This window comes from Alnus glutinosa, chromosome 3, assembly GCF_958979055.1.
Source record: "Alnus glutinosa chromosome 3, dhAlnGlut1.1, whole genome shotgun sequence".
Classification (NCBI taxonomy): domain Eukaryota; kingdom Viridiplantae; phylum Streptophyta; class Magnoliopsida; order Fagales; family Betulaceae; genus Alnus; species Alnus glutinosa.
In genome coordinates this window covers 23405550-23422139 of record NC_084888.1, presented here as the reverse complement: position 1 = coordinate 23422139, position 16590 = coordinate 23405550, and the positions used below count along the sequence as shown (strand labels likewise).

The 16590-nt window shown below is 37.8% G+C and overlaps 2 protein-coding genes across 2 annotated transcripts; one reads left to right on the top strand and one right to left on the bottom strand.

Annotated features, from left to right (window-relative positions):
• The first annotated feature begins 1903 nt into the window (after positions 1 to 1903).
• Positions 1904 to 2664, top strand: LOC133863680 (small ribosomal subunit protein uS17c). Its single transcript, XM_062299724.1, has one exon. It carries the CDS (start codon positions 2021 to 2023, stop codon positions 2489 to 2491), a length of 471 nt encoding a protein of 156 aa, XP_062155708.1. The 5' UTR covers positions 1904 to 2020; the 3' UTR covers positions 2492 to 2664.
• Positions 2665 to 8870: 6206 nt separating this feature from the next.
• Positions 8871 to 13801, bottom strand: LOC133863468 (homeobox-leucine zipper protein GLABRA 2). Its single transcript, XM_062299403.1, has 11 exons — positions 13578 to 13801; positions 13205 to 13461; positions 12528 to 12645; positions 12229 to 12423; positions 11658 to 12038; positions 11432 to 11533; positions 10506 to 10715; positions 10218 to 10392; positions 9843 to 10114; positions 9651 to 9737; positions 8871 to 9569 (listed from the first exon to the last, which is right to left on the bottom strand). The coding sequence occupies exons 1-11, from the start codon at positions 13656 to 13658 to the stop codon at positions 9189 to 9191; spliced, it is 2259 nt and encodes a 752-aa protein (XP_062155387.1). The 5' UTR covers positions 13659 to 13801; the 3' UTR covers positions 8871 to 9188.
• Positions 13802 to 16590: the final 2789 nt, after the last annotated feature.

Genomic DNA, 16590 nt, shown 5'->3' with positions numbered 1-16590 from the left:
TATCTCAAAACGATCGGTGAAAAGTAGATCTTGCAACGATGATCACGTTTCCGGTGTTGGATTTGAGTTTAGAAGCTTCAAAATGCCAGAATCTTGGGTTTATAGGCAAACCCTATGAGAGAGAGAGAGAGAGAGAGAGAGAGGAGAAATGAGCTGGAAATTGCATCCAACAACTTAAGTCTCGGCTTGTCCAAATAGGCAAGTAGGCCGTCTAGACACGCGAATGTGAAGTCGCACAGACCAACTCTCGGATGGACCTGTCCGGACACCCGCTTAATCCTGAACTCACTCACTAACTTGTCTGCAAGCTGTCCGGACACAGCAGCAAATAGGACTCTACTAACTGACCCATCCAGACATAGAAATGGTCCGTCGGGATGCACAACACAGAAACTCAATTCTAAATGTTTTCTAAGTGTTCTTTTCCCTCATTTTACCTAATTATTCACTTAATTAATCTAATTCATGTTTTTAACACTTAACTAATATCTTGGATGTTACACTTGTTACCCACAGTCGTGGGTCAGTAGACCCACAACTATGATTTACTAGACCCTGCCATGGGGTCTAGTGGCGACATAGTGTGGGTCACATCGTGACCCGCATTAGGTCGTAGCATGACCCACGTTGACCCAATTATGGGTCACTTGTGACCAACAGCTATGACCCATGGCTAGCCGTGGGTCAATTGTGTTTTTAAAATATTTAATTTTAATTTTAATTTGAAATTAATGGTAAATTTATAATTTTATAAAAGTTTTAGGGGCATAAAGGCCATTTTACCAATTTTACCTTTGATATAACATCAAACCCTAATAGAGGGGGGACATTGCATCAAATTAGAAAATCTATAAGTGAAATTGAGAGTTTTTTAAACTATGGGGGATAGTTTCAAATTGAGTGGAAGTTCAGGAATTTTTTGTGAAGTTTCCCCAAAGTTTTATAAACTAAATTTATAAAAATTTCTCCACCAAAAAATTCTGATCTGCATTTTTCCACCAACAACAGAAGGGTTTGTTTGATAACCTCTTTCATTTTATTTTATTTTTAAAAAAAAATCAACTTTAAAATATTTTCCTTTTAAACAATTTTTTTCACATTTTATATCAAATTAATTATTTTTTAACAATCTTTTTCACTTTTCTTTATAAATTTTTTTTAAAAAAAATTATAATTTATATCACATTAATCACTTCTTATTACCGATAATAAAAAAAAAAAAAAAAAAAAAAAAAAAAAAAAAAGACAGTCATATTTAGTCCTTAGGTTATTATCTTATTTGAATTTAATTCTTGAGTTTCTAATTTCAAGAACTAGGTCCTTAGGTTTTACACAAATTTTAAATAGGCTCCCCTGTCACTTTTTTCCTCAAAATCAATAATTTGTAATATTTCATGTGTGTCTCAATTGGCACATTAGCGTTCATATCAGCACCTAATATCAATGTCACATCATTAAGAGTCAAGTTATCCATTAAAAAAAAAGAAGAAAAAAAGAAGAAGAAGACCCAAGTTTAGAAATAGAAACCATCTTCTTCGTTATCCTAATATTTTAGATTTGGAATATTAGATGAAAAACCGTTAACTTTGATATTGATATAGACATTATATTTGGTGTTAACATGAATACTAGAGTGTCAAATGAAACACATGTGACAATGAAAAATCGTTAATTTTGACAGTAAAGTAATAGAGTGATCAATTTGAAACTTAGGCAAAACCAAATAACTTTATTTGTAAAATTGAAAATTTAAAGATTAAATCTAAATCAAATAAAAAATTAGGAACTAAATATAATTTTTTCCTTTAAAAAAAAAAAATACCCATCTCACAAACCTTAACAAGCACACCAATGGGTCCCGTTTTAAATGATCTCCTGATTCTCCGTCGTCTCTCTCTCTCTCTCTCCCTCCTCGATCCTCCCCAAACATACCAACCCAATCCACTTACAAAAGAGATATAAAATAGTTGAAACGAGAGCTCATAACTCCAGCTCCTTATCCCCTCCCAAACCCAGCTCAATGCCTCTCACACCCTCTCTCTTGCAATTTCCTCCCTTGCAGTCCCTGAAGCTCTCCACTCCATTCCTCCATGGATCCGCTTCTCTCTCCCTCCTCTCCAAACCCACTTCCTCTCTCACCCCACAATCCCATACCTTCCTCCCTCCCATCAGAGCCATGAAATCACTGCAGGGTAAAGTCGTTTGTGCCACCAACGACAAGACCGTGGCTGTGGAAGTGGTGCGCTTAGCGCCTCACCCGAAGTACAAGAGGCGGGTCAGGAAGAAGAAGAAGTACCAGGCTCACGACCCGGATAACCTGTTCAAGGTTGGTGACCTTGTGCAATTGGAGAAAAGCAGACCCATTAGCAAGACCAAGACTTTTATAGCTGTGCCGCTACAGAGTAGGAATTCCAAGAAGAAAGCTGCTGAAGAAGATGTGCCAAAGGAGCTTGGGATTCCGTTGGAGTCTCAGCAGCAACTGCAGGCTTAGAGTGAGGTCTCTATAGTTCATTTTGTGATTTCGAAACGCTTAATTTTGTGCTCAACTTTATGCGATACTGTTCGCAATTATTGTGATTGAACTGATGTTTTTGCTTCAAATCTGTGGAATTTCCACCTTGTTCGGTAATGGGTTCGATATATATTGGCCTGACTCTGCTTGAATTCTTGTGTTAATTTGGTGGGTTTGGGTGATAATGGGTGTGAAGTTAATTCAAATTTATGTTTCTTCGGTCTGTCTTTGAGCTGGTATTTTTTCAGTCACCAAATAGATGGAGGTAGCAGTGTGTACTTGAAGACTGGCTGTTAGGTGCTCGATAATTTTGGTAGGAGGAATCTGGGCGTCTTAACAACGTACATTGTCAAATAAAAATTCCATGATAATTTTGTTAACATTCTGGAGTCTTTAAATAGACATAAGATGATAAACCTAAATTTAAAATAATAATGATGAAACTCATCCAAATCCTAAATTGATAAAAACTAATCCTTATTAAATGAAATTCTACTCTAACACAACTTCTAATACTATCTCACCCTATCTCCACCCGTAGCATTCCTCCCCCTCTGAATGGACCTTGTCCCCAAAGTCCTAGGGGTTCTCGATCTTTGATATTGGGGAGATTTCCCAAGCGAGATAATGTTTTCTGGATAAGTTTTCAATCTCAGGCTAAGACTTTTGATAGAATTTGGAGAACGGCTTCTTTAGAGGGTAGTGTAGGTGTAGCTTCTCATTTTGCTGCTGTGATAGCACCACCGACATTTGCAAACGAGTAATGTTAGAAGTCCCACTTATGTCCCTCCAATAATGATGTTGCTTTAATGTCCATGGCAGCAAGATGAGCAGACCTGAAAGGTTCCTCAATCAAACCAATTGATCCATAATGAAATATGCTTGCCTCATTAATTAGGTTTCCATCAACTTCATTTTTACGAAGAAGCATATCAGCACTTTGATATTGGGGAGATTTCCCAAGCGAGATAATGTTTTCTGGATAAGTTTTCAATCTCAGGCTAAGACTTTTGATAGAATTTGGAGAACGGCTTCTTTAGAGGGTAGTGTAGGTGTAGCTTCTCATTTTGCTGCTGTGATAGCACCACCGACATTTGCAAACGAGTAATGTTAGAAGTCCCACTTATGTCCCTCCAATAATGATGTTGCTTTAATGTCCATGGCAGCAAGATGAGCAGACCTGAAAGGTTCCTCAATCAAACCAATTGATCCATAATGAAATATGCTTGCCTCATTAATTAGGTTTCCATCAACTTTATTTTTACGAAGAAGCATATCAGCACTTGGGTTGTGATAAAACATGAATTCACCCTCGCCATTATTTCTAATAGTAACAAATGCCAGTGTTATCCTTGAGAATTGTCAACATTATTTTGTTTTAGAATGTCAACCAACATGTACTTATCAAAAAAAAAAAAAAAAGAATGTCAACCAACATGTAGCCAAACTCATCTTGACCTACCTTGCCACTAAAAGTTGTTGAGCCTCCTTGTCTTGCTATATGAACGGCAACGTTAGCAAGAGCTCCATTGGGAGCTTTCTTAAGACTAGGTGCTTCTCCTAGGGAAACTCCATGTAACGACCTAGAGAAAACATAAGTTAAATCTGCGCTATCACTCCAAAAAGACTAGTCAAGTTAGAGCTTCCCTAGAATCACTTATAAAGTCTAGTCTCACATAGTAAGGAACCAATATGAGACTTAGCATCTATGAGTACTTTAATAATCTACCCATTCTATATGGGCCATTCATCTTCCCAAAGCGAGACTGAAGTGTTATCCCGTTAAATTCCTAACGTCCCCGTCAGGGCCACATCATGTAGTGCTCTAATACCACATTGCGTTAATAAGTTGGTCTAATACCAATTGTAAAATTTCAGGAAAATTGCTAGCCACATTTGCGTTATCACCCTAGGACTAGTCTAATTGCCAATTGGAGCTCCATAGAATCGCTTGTAAAACTCAGTCTCATCTAGTAAGAAACCAATGTGAGATTCCATAAGCTCATTTATAATCCGTCCACTCTATGTGAGCAATACTATACATCTTCTTAATGTGTGACTAGGTGTTACACTCCACCAAAAGTCGACACAAAATCAGTCTTCTCCCCAAAACTAATAATCATCATTTTTCTCTACTAGTCCTTTCCATTTTTATTAGCAGGTTGCGGTTTAGATCAAAACTTAGAGGAAGCAATAGACGAATTGTTATTCCCAACAGCTCCTATTTTTCAAAAAACTTTCCGACCATCTTCTTTCCTCTTCAACTCTTCCTCTGCGACTGGTCCCAAATGTTTTAGACGTTTCCATCGTGGCCGTTTTGGAGGTGGGTTCCCTTCCTCCTCAACAAGCCCTCCTTAGTGCAGCAACATGTGCGATGCAAATTGCATCACACGAGGTTTCTTCCATGCCTAGTAGAACTTCAACCCAGTCAATTGTTGTTGCCTCTGTTTACTGGGCTTCCCTGTGCTCGACGGTACACGGTGGTGGCAAGGCAAAGGGATCTAGACCTTGAGTTGCTTCTTGATCATCGTGGTCCCGTGATGATGGAGTTGTCTGTTCCATGCAGAAATGATTGCACATGGTGGCTATGCTTCAACCTGGTGGTGGTGCGGCTTGGTCTGTGGCGTTTTAGTCAGGAACACTGGTGGGGTTCTAGGGTGAGCCACTTCAATTGACACTCTGTCTAGGTTAAGTAGTCTCGTTCCGAGCTACTGGGTTGCAATGGGTATTGCCTGGTCGTGGCTCCACCATGTATAGGTCGTCTGTGTTGCTTGTCCATCCTTCTCCTTTTCCCCTTTGTTTGTGAGTACATTGCTTTGGTGGTAGCCATCTTCAGTTAGACAATCATTGTTGGAAGGAAAATTTTGGTGAAGTGTGACTCTTGGGTTTTGATGGGTTGTGAGTATAATTGGTAAATTGTGTCTTTGGTTGTGATAGGTGTGGGAATGACATTGTTTGTGGTGGATGGTAAAGCTAGGTTAGGTTCCATCGTTGTCGAGTTGGGCATTCCTTGCAGGTCATCTCTTCAACTTTATTTTATTTTATTTTTTCATTTTCTCCATGGCAGCGTTAAGATACTTAAGTTTTGCTCTATACAATCTAGATGTGAATCCTCCATATTATGGGACTTGTGGGTTATGGGCAATCCAACTTGGCTTTGATACCAAATGTTACATGCTCGATTTTCCTCAAGTGTGTAACATGATAATTTTGGTAGGTTACTAGAGGAAACCTAGGCCTCTTAACAACGTATGTTGTCAAATAAAAATTTCACGATAATTTTATTTTTTGATGACGGGAATAAGATAAGATAGAAAACACGCAACTAATGATAAACCTAAATTTAAAATAATAATGTTAAAACTCATCCAAATCCTAAATTGATAAATACCCACTAATCCTTATTAAATGAAATTCTACTCTAATGCAACTTCTAAGACTATCTCACCCTATCTCCACCCCTAACGCTTTTGAATGTTAGGACTCGAGGGAATATGAAAATTGAATCTGAGAGGATACAAGAGTGAAAGTGAGTGAATTTAAACGAATGAAGATGGATATGTGATCGTTTATGGGTGTAGATTTGTCGGTGAATTATGTGAGAACGATGCTTGTACTCCGGAATATGGGGAATTATTTGGAAATTCTGCTCCTTTGGCTGGGATTAAGGTTTTGATGAACTAAGTAGTACTATGAGAGAGTCTGAGAGTGTTACTTACTTTGCTTATGGTAGGGTATTTCATCTCTCTGGATACTGTCCAGAGAAACTGCAAAACAGATGTTTGAGAATATATGTCACTTAGAGATTATTTATAGCAAAAAAAATCTTACTTTGTTTTGTTCATGTGACGTACATTCTCAATGTAGATTTGATTTGAAGTAACTATCATTACTAAGTTCTCATAAAGTTTACGAGATATTGTACTCTAGGATGAGAGAAACTTATGTTTCAATATCTGTGACAGTTGTGCTTGCATTGGAAATGATGAAAGTTGGGGACTTTTAAACATTTTATCAGGGTGTGTTTCTTAGATTTAATCACTTTGATGGTTTGTATACTCAATTCTCCACAATTTAATCATTTTTAGTTATCTTTCAAGCCTAACTGCATCTACTAACAAGTAGAAAATGCAGAACAAGATGTACGGGCATGTGATCAAACTGGATTTGTATGAATTGTTTGTCTGGGGAACTGTAACTAAAGATGAACTTCATCATGCTATAGAACAGTAAAAAAAATTGGAGTGTGCATAGTTCTGATATTTTTCGAAAGCAAAATATGGCATCGAATAATTTCTCTGGTGTTGTGGGAGTGCTAAGGTGTGGTCTGTGTCTGGTGACAGTGCTGAAAGTAATTGAATGAGGGTACTACATACTTCATTGTATAATTCATCTAAAAGAAGGATTAGTCTAGGAATACTGTTACTCTTTTCACCCATTTATTACACTCATGTCACACCGGTTGACATGGAAACGGATCCATTTGAAATGGAGAGGAGCCGGTTCACGGCTAGGATTCCTCTAAAAAAAAAAATCCAAGGTTTACAGACTGCCACCTCATTTAAAAGTTCTTAACATTTCTCCTTCCTTTTTTTTTTTTTTTTGGGGGGGGGGGGGGGGGGGGGGGGGGGAAACCTAACTAGAGGTAGTCCCATTAAGGCGTTAACATACAAGTGAGGAGAACGAAGGTTGATGTTTTGGAAGGGAAGGGACAGTTTCAAGGCAGGGATAGATTAAGAGAATGAGGATGGTTGATGGGTCAATCTTCCGGGAAGATAGAAGTTTCTCAGTCGAGGTTAATGCTATCTCTAGCAAGCACGCTATCTCTGGCTAGCACGATTCTTCGGATTAATAGAGCGACGGGGCGTAAGTCAACACCGGCACGAAAGGCCTAGTAAGGGTGATTCACTCAAACTCTCAATCTAAGACTGCAGAACAAGCCGGGAGTCCTGGGCTTTGTCCATAAAGGGTTGGCGGGGGTTTAGAGGCCGGAGTTGAAGGTCTTCACCACAGGGAGGCTGAGTCTGCGGAACTGGGTTTATCGGGAGTGTCTGTTGGAGTTGGGTCAGGGACTGAGTTTGTGGAATTAATTGTGTAGGTGAATGGGTGTTTGAAGGAGGGACTTGATCAGAAAACTTGCAAGAGCTAAGGGCTTGTCAGACCTTGAGTTTGAGGAGCTAAAATGGGTTTATGGATCTGGGTTCTGTGTTCTCCGAGGAAGACAAGGATTCAAGATTGGTTTTCTATCATCTCGATCAGCTTGCAAAGACACAGAAGAAAAGGCGTGAAGATGGTGAAGAAGAGGAAGAAATTAATGAGACTTTGGTTTCAAGGCCTTATTATTATTATTATTTTTTATTTTAAATGAATTCAAGGCCTTATTTATCTGAGGCTTGGGAAGTTTTGGATCTAAAAAAAAGTGGAGTACCCATTGATGAACTCATAAATTCCAGCTTTAGGTAATGGAATGGATATGAAAGATCAACTCAGGAAAATTCCATTTCTCGATAATATAAAGGATATGAAAGATCAACTCAGGTTCTGGCCTCATATAGTTTACTGTTGAAACTTCGTAACTGTAAATGAAGTGTTGAAGATGTATTCATCCAAACAGAAGTGTTGAAGATGCTCTTGACGGCACAAAGGCTAGTTAATTTTGGAAAATGTTAGTCTAACGTGCGTCAAGTTTGCAAAAAAAAAACGTTAAAGACTTTTAAATGACAAGGCAGTTTGTAAACCATAGATTTTTTTTTTAAGGGAATCCTAGACGTGAACCAACTTCTCTCCATTTCATTTCCAATTCTGGTTGACATGGTTTGTTTTAAGTAGCTTACAATGTCAACTACTTAAAAAATAAAAGTGTTTTATCATGTTATTTCAGCCGGTATGACATTGGTGTAATAAATCAGTGTAAAATATAGCATTACTCTTAGTCGAGAGTCATTACTTGTACCTAATTAAACAAATCAATCTTTTGGCATTCCAACAATATTTATATATATATATATATATAAATAATGCAAATTCATTAAAAGCGCAAAGGCGCAACCTAATACACAGTAAGTAATAAATAAATAAATAAATAAAACCCTTAAAAGTATAGAAAAAGAAAGAACAAAATTTCAAAAACTCAGAAAAATTAGAAAAAGACAAACTATTCCAAGCTACTCTCCATGTATAAAGGGGTTATAACATCATCTTCTTCGGTTCTAACATCACAGTATCATGATCTTCAAAGCTCCTTACATTCTGCTCTCTCCAAGAACACTTGAGCCAACCTCCACATTTGCTACAATATTTCTAACGGATCAATTCCCTTATTTGAACCATTTCGGTTAGCAATTTAACAAAGCAGCAATTATAGCAATCACAATCTGACATTGATAAATAAGAATTCTGTACATAAGAAAATTTCTCTTTCTTAGGCTTGCAAAGATTCTAAACCACCTCTCTCCCTCACTCTCTCTTTCTATCTCAAGAAAGCCAAATGCAGATATACCTTCACTCAGCGCCCTCCATTCTAACCAAAGAACAAATGAAAACAAACTCACATCTAAAAAGGCTGATTTGCTAAACTAAATATTTGGGAAAGAAAAAAATAATTAAAAAAAAAAAAAAAAAACCCTATTGAGTTATACAATTAATTAATGTCTATCTAATTAATAAAGTGAAGTGATCAACCATCCTCACACTGCAAGCTTGTCTTAATGTTTCTTAAAGTACAGGATATTAGAGTGTTGACAGACTCCACAGACTCCATGGTAAGCTTAGCTGTGGGAGAGGTATTAGTTAGGATCTGGAATGCTATTGTAAGCAAAGACCCTCCCTCTGTGCTCTTCTCCTCCTGCCTAGAAGTGATCACTAGAGGCCTTGACTCCAGTCCATCTGGAAGAATCGAAAATCCCGAAGGCAATATGGCAATGTTGCTAGCGTCGCATCCCGTCATGACAGACTGCATGCCGGTTATGTCGACCGGAGCGTACACCACCATGGACTCGTATGCATTAGTGCAGCTATCTTGAAGTATCCACATACTGTTGTCTTTGGATTTCATCGACTGCAATTTTGAAAAGCCAGTGTTAGAACAAGTTTAGGGTTTGTTGGATTGGTGTTTGTAATATTGACTTAGAGAACTCACTTGGATGGTTACTGCATTGCCACGATCTTGCCCCTTGGCTAAGTTTGCAATGGAATGTGCTGGCCCTCCATTTGACATTATATCCCACTAGATTTACCAAAAAGGGAAGAAGAATACTTATTGAATTACTTTGATAATAATTAAGCGAGGCATATGTGCGTAAGATTTTTTTGCAAATTAAAGCAGGCAAACCTCATTTCGGCGAGCTTCATCCCTTAAGAAATCGAAAAGGAGATGAGGAGAGGCAGGCAACCAGACAGAAGAAACCGCACACAAGATGACCCCAAGAGGTTCTCCAGGGTCGTTCAAGTTCTTCCTAGAAGCCACCCTTATGTCTTCCCCTGTCTTACTTGAGACCTTGGTCCAGGTATGAAAGCTGGAGGCTCCAATTGCATGGCAAAAACTCTGTGTCATCCTTTGTGCCAACTTCAATATGCTTTTCCTCCCAGCCAGTGTGGCAACGCCTGCAATTTGACAAAACCCGGCCCCCTCAGAAAGTAGTGAAGTGTGTTTTTTGAGCAAGATATCCAAAACTCTCTAGTCTTGTTAGCTTGGGCTTAATTTTACCAGTTGAATCCTTCATGGGAACGTTGGTTGCCATGAAGAAAACGAGGCGTTCACATTGGAGTTGCAGTGTCGCCACCCAATGCCTTGCACCAAAGGCTAGACCGCTGTTAATAACTGTGCGGTACATGGTATGAACTGTGCTTTTCTGGCATTCCAAGTGTTCTACCCAAATCACCTGATCGATGAGACAAACAATCAATATTATTAACACCATCAAGTGTCGAAATAATTAAGTATATATATCTGATCAGCAACAATATTGTATATATATATATATATATTATATACCTTGCAATGGCCATTTGATTTGTCCTCAATGATGCAACCGGATGGGCGTTTTCTGCATTTCACTAGGGATGCGTCGATGTTGTTCTCCACTTTGTCCACCGAAACATCGACAATTGCCCATTGTTCAGCACTCAGTTGCTTGCAATATCGGACGAAGTAGACTTCTCTAGTCGCCACCATTGGTGTCAGCATTTGCAATTCTGCAAACATCTGAAATTCAACCATTCATTGTCTTCTGTTACAACTTCCAGGATGAAGGAAATGCTTTCAACCCCCCCCCCCCCCCCCCCCCCCCCCCCCCCCCCCCCCCCCCCCCCCCCCCCCCTTTTTTTTAATTTGCTTCAAGAAACAAATTCAAAGATTCTTTCAAATGGAGTAAAACCACTTCCTCTAATAATTGATTAATGCTTTTTAGTAAATTGTTATACGATTATTGTACAACTTGATGATGTGGAGTTACAATTAGTCATTGGATTAGCACTTGTACAAAAAAAAAAAAAAAAAAAAAAAAAAAAAAAAAAAACCCTAATGTTTACTGCAACGTCATCCCAATTATATAACACTCGTATAACAATTTACTAATTTGGCTCTAGCAAAAAATACCAAAAAAAAAACAAAAAAAAAAAAAAAAAAAGCTCTCCATCCGGCTAGCCACTTTGGTAATTTTGGATTTAACTAGTTGTTGCGGTGCTCAATAAATTTGCTGAGCACGGTAACTCAACAATGCATAACTTAAATTAATTTTTTTTAAGAACAATATGTTTCTCTATCCTTTTCGGGAATAGTAAAAATAGATTTTCGTAGCCTTAACTACAACATTTGCTGATCAGCTGGATGAAATTGCTATAATGGAATTTAGATTTCAATGTCAAAGATCCCAAATTCAAGAGAATATATAAGAAAGGTTTAACAATTAAGCAACTCACCAGTTGTACAGCACCATCTCTGTTAGGACCTTCACCATCGGAGATAACATCAACGGTGGCAGCCTTGGAGATCAAGCACGGAAACATTTCCTTCCATTGGTTCTGCCGTACGTAAATTAAACACATTAATTATATATAATTAGTTCATATTTTATACAAAAAGAAAGAGATTTTTTTTTAAATTGCATGGATTATTTTGATCAGCTTAATTAATTATAATATTTACCACATCCACGAAACTTTGAACAAGCCGCGGGAGATCAACAAAAACAACTCCAGTCTCTCTGGAGGCCTCGATGGATCTCTTTGGGCGCCCATTATTCGTTGCATTTTTTATAGGGAACTCTTTCATGTACTCATCATAATTCAGTATTTCACGACCAGTCTCAACGCTTCGAATCCATAGTGGCTCTCCAGCAGTAGCCATCTTTGTGAGCTCCTCCATTGCTTGATTAACTGTCTCCATTATCCTCGTCTTCTCCAGCCCAAATATCCCAGTGACAAAATCTAAAGAGCTTCTCGTGTCTTGGTCTTTACCAGTTGGGCATGAAGGCGACGAGGCTGTCCCTGCTGGGTATTTTCCTAGAGCTGCTCGGAGTTTTTCTACCTACACATACATTAATTTGCAATTATATTCTATCTTCTCAGTATCATCTAATATTTAGCAACGTTGCCTAGATGAAAATTAAGAGTTGGCCGGCTGGCTAATTATTTAGTAGATATATATAATTGGGATGTCATGGCAGTGAAAATCAGCTTACATATTAACATGCAAGTGCTGCAGATCGATTTCATACCTCGGCCTTGAGTCTGGCATTTTCGATTCTGAGTTGTTGTTCCTCTGTAGTCCCGGCGGAGTCTCGGCTCGTGGTGGCCGTGCCACAGTTGGGGCAACAAGCTTTGTTTATTTGCTCCCTCATCGCTTTATTTTCATCTCTGAGTTTCTCCATTTCCCCTTTCAGCAAGGAATTTTCATGGCGCTCTTGTATAGCCTGCACAGTTGTTCATTGAATATTAATTCCCTCATAATAAACTAATTTTAAGAAAATTATGAAGAGTGGAAAAAGAACCAATTAAGAAAATTAAGCTAGGATACCTTGATTTGGGTTCTACGATTTTGAAACCAAAACTTGACTTGCCTAGGAGCAAGGCCTAATTGCTTGCTTAACTGTTGCCTCTGCTTCTCGTCTGGGTGAGGTGACTCTTTGAATAGACTGCAATTTAGTTCATGTAATTAATTTGTATGGTATTGGAGGCCAAGAATCAAAATAGGCTTGACATCATATGAAAGGGTAAACAAAAATGAAAATTAGATAACTCTGTTTATCTGCCAGGGAAGAACATATATAATACATGTATTGCTGTCTAGCTAGCTATAACGATGAACACATATGAAACAAAGAACAGAAAAAGTAAGGGAAAATTTAAGATAGCTTTAACTTTAGAATATTGCTCTTTTTTGTAAGCATGTCACTAACTTTTTTTAAATCTTTGTGAGTAGCTGTACATCGTACACCCACAAAGCAAACATGATTAAAGCTACTGATTGACATGCATATTCACCCATGCACTTTAACCAAGTCATTAAGTTCCTTAGTAAGAAAATATACTGATTAATGGACATAGGATTAACTCCAGGTGAAACCCATTAGGCCACCTAAACTCTGAATCCTTTCTTAATTCCTCTTTATGTATGTCTTTACGCACACACATAAAGAAGAAATTAAACTTGACAATGGTGAGTGGGGGAGGAGAAAGAGAGAGAAACTTTACGATTCCATTTCTCTGATTTGCTCAGCTGTATGCCTATGATATTTCTTTCTCTTCTTCTTCTTGTTCTTGTCCCCATCACCCTCATCATCATGCTCTCCTTCGCCATCAAAATCATCGTCGGATCTTGATCTGAGGGGCCCAGAGTTCTCACTGCTGATATCCGCCGTGTCTTCTCTGTGGCCGCCACTTCCCTCGTCCCCCTCCTCCACCTCCATGTTCTCCACCGCCGTCGCCCCGGCATCGCGAAAAATCCCTGCCTTTTAAGTGACAAAACGAAAAACAGACAAACAAAGAAGAAAGTCAGTAAAGAGAAAGTATAATATGGTATAAGGAAGTTTAAGAGAGGGGATTATGAAGAATGTTAACATATTACAAGGCTGAGAGAGAGGGCTGGAGCGACAAAGAAGTCTTTGGTACGAGAAGTGGGTGGATTATTCGACATGTCCACGCCCATGACAAGGCTGGAGTTCTTGGGGGGGTGGCGAATGGGTTGTTTTAAAGGAGCCAAAATGGTGGTGAATAAAGGTGTGCTGGAGAGGGAGGGAGGGAAGAAGGGTGGGCGCTGCTTGATTTAAGGATATAAAACAAAATGATGAAACTCAGAGAGTTTTTTCTTTTCTTTTATGTATGCATGCTTTCTCTCTCTCTCTCTCTATCTCTCTGTCTCTCTCTCTGTGTTAAAGATTGAGAGAGAGAGGGAGAGAGAAGTGAGAAGGGGCTGGTAGGGGTTGACTGTTAGATATTCTGCGTGGAATGAGGAAGTCTCAACTAACTTTAAGCGGTTGAATCTATTTTTCAACGGTATCTTCAATCTCTTTTATTAACGGCTTGGCTTGGCTTGGCTTGGCTTGGCTTGGCTCAAGCTACAGCTCAAGCGTTTTAATTGATAGGATAGTGTTTGGCGACGATGTTTCAACTTTCAAGCGATCGACCTGCTCATCTGGGTGGAATGATTGGCAAGTCTTACGACTCTTACCGTCAGAGCAATAGTATATATTACATTTTTAATCTATAATTATTGAGAAATACTAGAGTTTCTTTTAGTGTACGTATTTTTAATGTCCATCTAAAAGGATATAAATATAATAAAAAATTACATTTATGGCCTTCTGAATAATATAGATGCAATTTTTAAATTTTTTTATTACATTTTTGTCTCACCAAATGGATATCAAAAGAACACTAGAAGGAGTTATAGTATTCTTCATAATTATTTAATAATATTGATGTGGCAATTTAATTTTTTTTTAAGAAAAGCCGATCTAAAAGTTGGTTGTTACAGCCACATTAATATTGAAAGATAATTATAAGATTAAAATGAGATTTGTAGCATTACTATTGCTATTTTTCTTATCCTACTATATATAACCAGAAAATAAAACACAGTTTGAAAAAACTGAACCGTCAAAGTCCCTTTAAAAAAAAAAAAAATGTAATTGATTTACATAATGTCATAAAAATATATGAATTTCTGGCTAAGCTTCTTCCAATTAAAGCTCATGTTAAGTGATCCGGAGCTTCCCCACATGGTATAGAATAGAGAGAAATCAGTCAGCTTATAGTTTGAAACTCATTTTTCAATTTTGTTGAAAGACAAAAACCTAATATAATACCCCGAACATTAATTATGGTTAAGGAAGCTTTAATTAGAGTCAACAAGGGTCTAGGGTTGGATAAGAAATAAAATCTAATTTTATGTCCTTAACCAAATATTCTACTAGGGTTACTAAACGTTCAATACATTAATACACCAAAAGTTCGAATATTTGGTCAACAAACGTTCGACGACCTGACAAAAATTACTATTCACGCATCAAACTTGTGTCGGAAGGGACCACCGAACTTTCAATCTGACCCAGAACCATTGGATAATATAAAACACCGAACGTTCAACTAAAGTGACCAAACATTCAATGATCTACTGAAGTGTGTTATAACCAACTCCATTCTTATCTTCAAACGACCTAGCTCTATAAATACTTCATCCCTACGCCCCTTCAACCCACTTACATGCCCTTTTGCTCTTAATATCCCTTGTGTGTTTGAAATGTGTTTTGGATGAGTGAACTTTTTTCACACTAAGGAGGTAAAATTCTTGACCTTATTCGTTTTTTTATAGAAATATCATGTTACTTGCTTACTTTTTAGGCCTTGTCTCTAGATAGTTATACTTCTTTGCTTAGTCTTGATCTTATTAATAGTTTAGCACCGGTTTAGTGTTGTGTCGATAGTTTAACATACTAATACTACATGAAAATATTCTTGAGGTTTAGGACTCTGTTAAGAATCATATTGAGGCCTTAGGATTTCTTAGAAGTGATTTGGTAGCTTTTAGGTTCAGAAATAAGATTCTGCCCCCTAACCGAACATTCGACCCTATTCTCAATGAACGTTTGACCTCCATGTACAAACGTTCGACCCTCGGGCAGAAAGCTTATTTTCAGTTGTCAGTCTATTTAGCTCAGGGTTAAAGACTAATGACAGATCTTCCTATAGATTTGGAGGTTGGTGAATATCTGGAGTTTTACCCAGTGGGAACCTATGACTCAAGTGAGTAAAAACTCACATGAATACTTCTTATTTTTTCTACATAGCATGATTATTTTGTGTACCAAAATATGCATGTTTACAACTTACATGAAATATACTTTTGATTACTATGAATTCTATTTTGTGAAAATGAGTGATTAATGGGAGATAATGAAAATTATGAGTTTATGAAAAGCATGCATATGAAAGACGGTGAATATTAAACTGCATCATATGACATGGTACATTGGTACGTGCGGGTTAACGGCCATGGACTTCCTATTAAACAAGTTGTTCTTTATAGTCAAAGGTTTATTGTTATGTTTGACCTTGGATCTAATGGTTCTAGTAATTGACGCAACCATGCTTGAGTGGTGGTCACTATAGATGGACGTCATTAGCGTCATGGGCCACCCGAGATCGAACTCGGTCGGGTTGCTAATTATGGACGGTAGTGTACAATATCCGGGGAACCGGTGTTGTATTACAAGTCCCTCGAGACAATACCAACCTTGCCGAGAATGGGTTAAAATCCTGGACAGACCATATGGAATTGAACTATGACATAATATCTTGTTACAACATATATTATATCAATATTACATCCATGACCATTTGTGAAATGAAGACTTATAACTGTACATTATTGTATATGATTTATATCTTAAACATCTGAGTTCACTACATGATAACATGTGCATCATGTGTATTATTGCTCACTAAGTCATGGACTTATGTTTGTATCTTTTTCACCTATAAATCATATATTGTTTTATAATTAGTTATTTAGATGCCAATGCCAGAGAGGAGGATGGTTCGTTTGAAGGACTTGATCCATATGATTTTTCAAGAATTGG

Excerpts from the sequence above, each read along its gene's own strand:
- LOC133863680 (XM_062299724.1), top strand. The coding sequence starts at position 2,021 with ATGCCTCTCACACCCTCTCTCTTGCAATTTCCTCCCTTGCAGTCCCTG.
- LOC133863468 (XM_062299403.1), bottom strand. The coding sequence starts at position 13,658 with ATGGGCGTGGACATGTCGAATAATCCACCCACTTCTCGTACCAAAGAC. Across the intron at positions 10,716-11,431 it reads GAGATGGTGCTGTACAACTG|ATGTTTGCAGAATTGCAAAT; the intron begins GTGAGTTGCTTA and ends GTTGAATTTCAG. Across the intron at positions 10,393-10,505 it reads AATCAAATGGCCATTGCAAG|GTGATTTGGGTAGAACACTT; the intron begins GTATATAATATA and ends CTCATCGATCAG.